At 41.8% G+C, this 9,426-nt stretch overlaps 1 protein-coding gene across 1 annotated transcript in view; it reads left to right on the top strand.

Moving 5' to 3' along the window:
* The first annotated feature begins 2,220 nt into the window (after nucleotides 1–2,220).
* uri1 (URI1 prefoldin like chaperone) overlaps nucleotides 2,221–9,426 on the top strand; it is a 51,141-nt gene continuing 43,935 nt past the window's right edge. The window contains exon 1 of the mRNA XM_060838086.1: nucleotides 2,221–2,611. Within this exon, the coding sequence (XP_060694069.1) occupies nucleotides 2,519–2,611 (93 nt within the window). The 5' untranslated portion in view covers nucleotides 2,221–2,518. The remainder of the gene's footprint in view (nucleotides 2,612–9,426) is intronic.

Below are 9,426 nucleotides of genomic sequence, written 5' to 3'. Positions count from 1 at the left end.
CACACAGTCAATCCATTTACATAGTATAAACAGTTGCTTATTTATCCTTAACATCTCAATGACCTGATGACAGTGGAATAAAGAATCAATAAATCATTTTATCACCTCTGCTTCGTGATTTCTGAGTCATGTGTTAAAATTTCATGTTACATTTCTGATAGAGTTGGCAGGATTCTACTGTGCAGACATCAAGATATGGGATGAGATTAAGGAGCTGAGACTGACAATGTCAGTGAGGAAGGCTGAAGCTGTTCCAAGGTCACTCCGACTCTGATTCCTTAAGACACTCAGACTACAATATCCTTACTGATGGGTGAGCTCCAAACTAAGTCCAAACAGGTAGAACCAGGTGTAGTCTCACTTTTACCATCTATCTCAAAAGAGGATCTCCCACAGCTCCAACATTAGTAGACTGCACAATACAGGAAGGTCCAACACTCATCTAGACATCAGTAGTCCTGGCAAATGATATTGAGCAAAGCAAATAACTTAATGGTGTTGCAGAACCTGAGATGTCAGTGAGTATTGGCTCAAGTGAAAGTTGAGTTGGATAGTGAGGCGTAAACAGAAGGGTCACTGGACCCAAAACATTAACTAAGCTTTCCATTCACAGATGCTTCCAGAACTGTTGAGTTTTTCCAGTTATTTGATTTTATTTCTAATATGAGCCTGGTATCTTTTGCTGACAGGTAATGTGCAAAAAGGAAAATCAAGCATCTTGTGAGCATTTGGATAGGCTCACAGTAGGCACTACGTTAATAAGCAAAGAGCCCAAAAATAGTCCAGTCTGTGAACTAGGCTTGTGACCCTGAGCGTAAGTGTACTTGCAGCAGCATTACAATGATAGGTGCTTGTGCAAACACAGGTTTATTTATGAAGTCCAGAAGAGTCCTGTAAATAGATCAAAGATGTGCCATGAGGATCACAGATGACGTAGGGCACAAGTGACTGGTACACATGGACATTCACAAGATGTTGATACCCAACATTCAACATAGAGGTCTTTTGGAGCAAATACTAGTTGAACCCATCAAGGACCTTGTCCAAATCACACTGGCCTAAACAGTCTTTCCAGACGATGCAGCATTTCACCTGTACCCCCTCCAATCTTGTACATCGTATTTGCTGCACCAAATGTGACTTATTCTACATTGGAGAAACCAAACACAGAGTGGGTGACCACTTTGCAGAACATAGCCAGCCTATGTGCAAGCATGACCACTTCAACCCCCCTCCCACTATTGCATAAATGCTGCCCCCTGCATATTTAACTCCAGCACTAGTAAAGAGTCTTCTAGACTCAATGTTAACTTGCTTTCTCTCCATGGATGCTGTCTGACCTGCTATGATCTCCAGCATTTTTTGTTTTCAGTTCTTCACATTGAAGCATCTCTGCATCCTCCTTACCATTCACTCCCCCATTCTGCTTTGCACCATCTGTAAACTTAGATACACTGTATTTTGTTCCTTCATATTGTGAATAACTGGGGTCCAAGCACTGGTCTCAGCAATATCCAGCACTGGTCACTGGCTGTCTTTCAGAGGACTACTCCTTCATCAGGTAACTAGAGGGGCAGGTTCCTAAGTCTCAGAATTTATAGCAAAAGGTCACAATGTCATGCAATTAAAACAATATACTGAACAAATCTAGCTTGCTGTTAAGACTTAACCAAAACAGTCTTTACCAAGGTGTGTCCATTCATGACAGAGATCTAAAGACTTAAGAGCATTCTAGGTTTGTACAATGTCATGACACTGAGACTTTTTGCTATACATTGTGTCTTATGATCCTGCCCCACTAGTTACCTGACGAAGGAACAGCAGTTTGAAAACGAATGCTTCCAAACAAACCTGTCGGATATAGCCTGCGTTGTGATTTTTAACTTTGTCCACCCCAGTCCAACACCGGCACCCCACATCAGTTTGAAAATGAAAGACAGTTCTGAAAAATTACATGCATAAACTTAGCGTGAAGTCATTAAGGGAAGAAACCTTTCCTGGACAGAACAACGGTAGTGCTTTGAGGAGTGACACACCTGTTTGATTCCACTCATAGCAGTCCTCATACCGTACCCGCACTACCTCAACAACAGGCGTACACTCTCTCCCTCTCGCGAGGCTCCCTACCGTTATCACGTGCTCAATAGTGACGTTTCAAGACAGTACCCGCCCCTTGTATCACGTGTCGAGTCGCATCCCGCCCCCTTGTGTCACGTGCCGCGGTCCAGACCGTCCCGGAGCAAGATGGCGTCGGGCGGTGGGTCTTGCTGAGAGCGAGCGGCTTCAACGAAAAAAGGAACAGCTGCGCTTCGGGCTATTTGTGCTAATAATGCGAGTGTGAGATGTTTTCCGCTCCGACAGTGTTGATGACAAGACCTGCTCTCTCTATGCGGACGAGGAGTGAGGAGTTGTGCAGCTGCAGTTATCACATACATAAACATTTCTTTAGGACTCCCAGTTCCTGAGTGTTTATCAAACACAAGCTCGGGCTCCGGCTCCGGCTCCGGCTCTGGAGGAAATGGCAGACTCGCAGCATCGGCCCTGTGCCGCCAGCAAACCGCCGCACTCCCAGCCACTGACTCTCTCACGGCTCCGAGAAGAGCACGGAAAGGTAAAGGCCGTAAATAAGCGGCGGCGGCAGCAGCTGCAGCGGCGGCCATTGTGTTAAAATCAGGCGGAAGAACCAGGAGAAGGAGCCTGGGCTGCAGCGGGGTTTTTGTTTCAGGCTCCAGCCTGCGGGGCCCAGGTCATGTTTTGGTCAAAGTGTCACCGCCCCGTCTGCCCAGATCCGTTGTCACCTGTTTACTGGGGGCTCAGACAGACCTGCTCCTCCTCCCACCCCCCGGTGTAGCGGGCTCTGGGCCGGGTTGTGATTCAGATCCCAGTCGGTCCAGCTCGGGTAGAAATCTCCCGTTAGCGAAACGGGAGTGTTTTTTACAAGGTAGAAGAGTATCTGAGCATTTTCTAAATTGGCGAAAAGATTGGAAACGCGAACTTTTTTTAATAAGGGAGAAAAGTACTAAGAAGCAAGTACATTCGCTAAACGCGGTGTGAGTTTCGAATTCAATGTAATCGAAACAGGAAATCATCGCTTTTTGTACCTGTGCAATTGATGTCATGTTGCTTCCATCTTTCTGGGAGTTTATTTACATTCATCTCCTCAGTGAGATGAGTAACCTGGTCCTCATCTTTCAAAAAAATAACGTTTTCTACTTTTAGTGACCAAAACCGTTGTCTAGTGTAGTACTCTAGTAGCTGTCAATGCAAACAATTATACTCAATATTTTGTAAAGTTTATTGGTTTGTTGTCACGTGCAGAAGTACACAAGTTTTGTTTACGAGCAGTAGGCAGATCAAGCGTGTACAGATCTAAAGTTATAAAAAAAAACAGACGGAGGCATACAGGTTACCTCGCACAGGGGATGCAGTCGGTGAGATCACTTAACGAGATCAGTTTTATTTGAGGCTAGAGAGTTCATGAATCATCCTAATAACAGCCCAGGAGAAGCTGTTCCTGAACCTGTTGAGGGGTGTGTGTGTGTGTTCAGGCTTCTGTATCTTCTAACATATATGATGTTAGACCCATTTTCTGATTTTTTTGACACTCTGGATTTAGTGTGTATCTGACAAATAAGACACTGAGAGGTTTCCTCACAATGCAGCACTAGAGAGAATAGTCTTCAATAAGAAATCAATCATCAAAACTGAAATCAGAAAGATTTTCCTTATTCACAGGATTGTGATTCTTTGGAATTCTCTGCTGTCGGTTCAAAGAGAAGTACAGCACAGGTTTTTCAGCCCTCTACTTGTGTTCAATGTTTAATTTTATGGGCATGAAGGAATATGAAGATTAGGTGGGAAGTTGGAGGTGAAGTTAAAGACCAATCATAATCATTTTGAATGGTGGAGCAGGCTTGATGAGCCATCCGATTTTGTTGCTTTTTTTTGTAATGTCACTGTCACATTGAGACAGTTCCGACAATTGCTTTTTCCTGACACATTGTTCTGCAATGGTTCCCTCTAATTCTCTTGTTTTTCTAATTTTCTCTTTTCTATTTGTTCAATTTGCACGTTAAAACCCAATCCATAGGCTCATGCCCAAACATGCTTTCAGTTATCCTCATTTTTCCAAGTAGTAATTTATGTACAGGCCTGACCGTGATAGTCAGCTGCAGGGCATTACCACTATACATGCTTATTTCTCTCTTGATGTGCTCACAATCAGCAGGGAACTCACAATAGCAATCAGAAGATCTTTTGCTTCATAGCCCATAATTGGCAGCGAAACCATTAAGAGTGCACCTAAATCCCAGCTTCATTGACCGTACAACTGAAACTATGTATGACCTTATTTGAATGGCTGATCTAGTTTCTGGATAAACCCTTTTTGAACGACTGGGTAAACATTCTTTTTATTTACTTGACTAGTTGATCCAGTAATTCATAAGTAATTGGTTTACTCTGGCAGAGTTTCATAACAGGAACTCAATTGCAGTAATTTCAAATTGTGGAAATAGTTAATAATTTATAATATGCTTTAAAAGGAGGCATTCCTGTATCACACTGTTCTAATGTATTTTGCCAAATATGTTTTATTATGTAAATTTAGTAATGACTGACATCAGGTGATGTAGAAGAAAGAACTGACTCCCAAGTTTTTGAGCCGAGCTAATGTGCAAAATTTAAATGAATATTTGTATTAAGAGTTGGCAGCATTATTTTTTCATGCAAATCAAAGTTTTATTAAATATCTATGCTTGAATCACAGACTACAATGACCATCTTTAAATTTAAGAATACACTGATGGTTGTGTTACCTCTTTAATAACAGGCCAGTAATATTTCAAGATCCCCTGGAAGCTCACATTATGACACCGGGATGATGGTGTAAGGTGTTCACACTTGGAGACAATGGTATCAGTCTCTGAGATCACAGGGGAACCACTGTGACTCAATGGCTGAGAAAGATGTTGGAAATAATCGGTTGTCAACCATTGTTCTGTCAACTATCCAGTTACTAGTAGGATTGGAAAAAAATTGGATCAAGGTAGCTAATAAGTATTTCTCTTTCTGTAAAACACATGCTTCTTTCATTGGCCTACTTTTGCTATGGCATATGGGCAATCAACCCAATGTGTCTGCTCTGACATTTCATTAAGGCTGATTAGTTTCTCAACCCCATTCTACTGCCTTTTTGTTGTAATCCTTGATCCCCTTATCAGTCAAGAATCTATCTCTCTCTCAAATACAACTTGGTGACCTTACTCTTCTGCAGCAATGAGTTCCACAAATTAACCACGCTCAATATGCCAAATGTGGTCTGACCAGACTCTTGTACAGCTTCAGCAGTAGATTTCCTAACAAAGTGCATAATCTGGCACTTTCTCACATTGTATTCCATGTGCGATTTCTTTGCCACTCTCCTCTCAGTTCAAGTTCTTCTGCAGCTTCACCACTTCCCTTGTTAATACCTGTCCCTTCACCTGCGAAGATGACTTGTGTCATCTGCAAACTTAGCAATAATAACCTCTCTTCCTTTGTCCAGGTAATTAATGTATAACATGGCCAGTTGTGGTCCCAAAACTGACCTGTTTGGAATTCTGCTTGTCACCCTGAAAAACATCACTTTGCCCCACTCTCTGCCTACTGCCAGCCAGCCTATCCTCCATCCGTACTGGTACCTTGCCCCTAACACTATTGGCTTTTATCTTACTGAGCAACCTCAATAAGATAAAAGATACCTCCTGTATGGCACCTTGTCAGAGGCCTTCTGGAAACCCAGACAGATAATGTCAAATGTAAACAGCTCCATTTTGGAATGGCAGGCAGTGACCAGTGGGGTGCCGCAGGGATCAGTACTGGGACCGCAGCTTTTTACAAGATATGTTAATAATATAGAAGATGATATTAGCAATAACATTAGCAAATTTCCTGATGATACTTAGCTGAGTGGCAGGGTGAAATGTGAGGAGGATGTTAGGAGATTACAGGGTGACCGGGACAGGTTAGGTGAGTGGTCAGATGCATGGCAGATGCAGTTTAATGTGGATAAATGTATGGTTATCCACTTTGGTGGCAAGAACAGGAAGGCAGATTACTACCTAAATGGAATCCAGTACAGAAGTACAGAAAGATCTGGGTGTTCTTGTACACCAATCAATAAAGGGAAGCATGCAGGTACAGCAGGTAGTGAAGAAGGCTAATAGCATGCTGGCCTTCATAACAAGAGGGATTGAGTATAGAAGCAAAGAGGTTCTTCTGCAACTGTACAGGGCCCTGGTGAGATCACACCTTGAGTATTGTGTGCAGTTCTGGTCTCCAAATTTGAGGAAAGACATTCTGGCTATTGAGGGAGTGCAGCGTACGTTCACGAGGTCAATTCCTGGAATGGCGGGATTACCTTATACTGAAAGATTGGAGCGTCTGGGCTTGTATACCCTTGAGTTTAGAAGACTGAGAGGGGATCTGATTGAGACATATAAGATTATTAAAGGATTGGACAGTCTGAAGGTAGGAAAATCTCTGGATTTGTTTAAGAAAGTGTTGGATAGAGCTTTCAAGGAATCAAGGGTTATGAAGATCAGGCAGGAACAGGATACTGATTAAGGATGATCAGCCATGATCATATTGAATGGTGGTGCAGGCTCAAAGGGCAGAATGTCCTACTCCTGCACCTATTGTCTAACTGGATATCCTTTCTCTAACTTGCTTGTTACCTCAAAGAATTCTAACAGATTTGTCAGGTGTGACCTTCTAATGTGCGACTGTCATGTTGAATCAGCCCTATGTTAGCGTGCACTTCCAAATATACTTCTCATCCATAATAATGTGCTATGAAATCTTAGCAATGATCAAGGTCACACTAAATAGGTTACAGGTTCCTGTCTTCTGCCTCCCTCCCTTAAACAGGGATGTTTAATTAGCTATTTCCAGTCTTCCGGGATCCTCCCTGACTAGTGATTTCTGAAGAATCACCACATGTGCCTCTCCAATCTGCTCAGTTATCTTCTTCAGAACTTTTGGGTGAGGTTCATCTGGTCCAGATAATTTATCCACCTTCAGACCTTTCACTTCCAATGCACCTTCTCCTTAGTGAAGACCACGATACTCCTGCCCTTTGACTTTTGAAGTTCTGGTGTGCTGCTAATGTGAAAACTGTTGCAAAGTACCAATTCAGTTCCTCTGCCATTTCTTTGTTCTCCATTACTGCTTCTCCAGCCTAATTTTCCAGCGATCCAATGTCCACTCATGCCTGTCTCTTACCTTTCAGGTATCTAAAGAAACTCTTTGCAATCTTGGTTTCTATTACTAGCTAGCTTCTCTTCCCTTATTGCTTTTTTAGTTGCCATCTGCTGGTTTCTAAAGGCCAACCAATCCTCTGGTTTTCCAGTAATCATCTTCAGATAGTATGCTATTTATTTTGTTCGTATGCTGCCCCTGACTTCCTTTGTCAGCCATGGTTGTCTTGTCCTCTCTTTGTATTTTTCTTTCTTTGGATGCATTTCTGCTATGCTTCCTAAATTCCGTGAGAAACTGCAATTGCTGTTCCACATCTTCCCTGGTAGGTCCCCCTTCCAATTAATTATGGCCTGCTTCTCCCCTATGTGTTTGTAGTTATCTTTGCTCAATTGTAGTGCCATTTGATTCCAGCTTCTCCCCCTCAAACTGGAGGGTAAATTATGCTATCTTGTGGGCACTGCTCCTTTGGGATTCCTTCACCTTAAGCTCCCTAATCAAGTCTCTTGCAGTACCAGTCACCAAATCCAGAATTGCCTGTCCTTTGGTAGGCTCTACCACATGCTACTCCAAAAAGTCATCTGTTCGACATTCCACAATTTATTTTTCCTGAGATCTGCTACCAACCTGATTTTCCTAGTCCACCTGCATATTGAAGTCCATGCTTGTTATAATCAGACCTTTTTAAATATGCGTTTCCTATTTCCTGACTTATTTTCTTCCCTACATCCTGACTCTTGCTTCAATATATATAATGTATACAACTCTCATCTGTGAAAAAGAATGCAAAGAAGGCTTAGATATCAATGAGTATCACAAAAAAAGAGTCTTGCATGGTCAGAGTAGAAGTGATTTGGCTTTTGCCAGCTACCAAAGAGGGAGCTGGTCTCTTGTTGAAGCCACCCATTTATGGATTCCAGGAGATTTGTCCTGGCATAATGGAGGGGAACACCACAGGCAAAGGCTCTTTTGCTGGAAATGAGTTTAGGAATCACTCCAAAAATTAACTTCAAACAGGTGGTTCCTTTAACTCACAGCAGAATGGGGAAGCGTAAATCCATTCAAAGTTGGGAACGACTGTGAACTGTTCACTATGAACACTGTAATCTGTGGAGAGTAATATGTAATAAGTGTAAACAGTAGTGTTCCTTTCTGTATTTTAATATATTTTACGTAGAAAAAGCAAATGTGCAGTTAATAATGCTTTACCATTTATCAAGGTAAAAATAATGAAAGTTTGTTGAATCATTCTTTGGTATAAACTGGACATTTATTGGTTGGGACAAAATTTAAACTAACAGGTTTTCAGTGACTTCCTCTGTATGTGTTGAAAAGTTTAATATTGTACCATCAACTATTTCTCATGGCAGCCATTCTCTTGCTGCTCATTGTCTGTGATCTTCAGGGTATCTTCAGCTTTGCATTGAAATGTCCTTTGTTGAAAAGCAACTACCTCTAGTTCTTTCTGGTTCGATGACAGCAGGAGCTGCAGACTTCCACATGATGATGGCATTTCACCTGCTGTCAAGATAGCAAGCCTCAGACCTTTTGGTTAGAAAGTAGTCCATTAACTCTTCAGAGTGAAATAATAATTTGAGTGCTGACAAGTGGATTGGCAGTGGGGGAAGGAAGCAAGTGTGTCTGTTCCTCTGAAAGCAGATTTTGGAAATTGGGGATGATGACAACTTGCACTTGGATAATTTTGCCGTTTTTAAAAATCATTGTGAAGCCCCAAATAAAATCAATACTCCAATTACAGGTGTTACCTCTTATGTCCCTCAATTTTTTTTGTCTACCTGTTTGAGAAGTATTTATGGGTGAGAGCCAGGATCTTGCTTACATAGCCAAATGTCATGCACTAGCATGAACAGTGAGGCAGGCAATTCAGCCACAAGGTTGAAGCTGAACCTGTTGTCCCTTTGTGATCTGATACCTCCACATGCAGGATGTCACTATTTATTGGATAATGATAGAACAGAATTTGATTTTTGTTTTCCCTGTTAAGGGAACCAAATTTATTAACTCGCAACAGAGCAGTGAAAGAACAAGATTGTAAGTCCATACTAAATTTTCAAAAGCATTCACATGTAGTCTGTCTTTATGTTGGCAGATTGTGTATATGTAGCAGCTCATATTTTAAATGATTTGGGCAAGAACCTAATTAATTTAAAGTATTGACAGTGTTTCAAT

This window comes from Hemiscyllium ocellatum, chromosome 17 (genome assembly GCF_020745735.1).
Source record: "Hemiscyllium ocellatum isolate sHemOce1 chromosome 17, sHemOce1.pat.X.cur, whole genome shotgun sequence".
Taxonomy (NCBI): domain Eukaryota; kingdom Metazoa; phylum Chordata; class Chondrichthyes; order Orectolobiformes; family Hemiscylliidae; genus Hemiscyllium; species Hemiscyllium ocellatum.
Note: the sequence above shows the minus strand (reverse complement) of the source record. Positions and strands in the feature narration are given on the sequence as shown.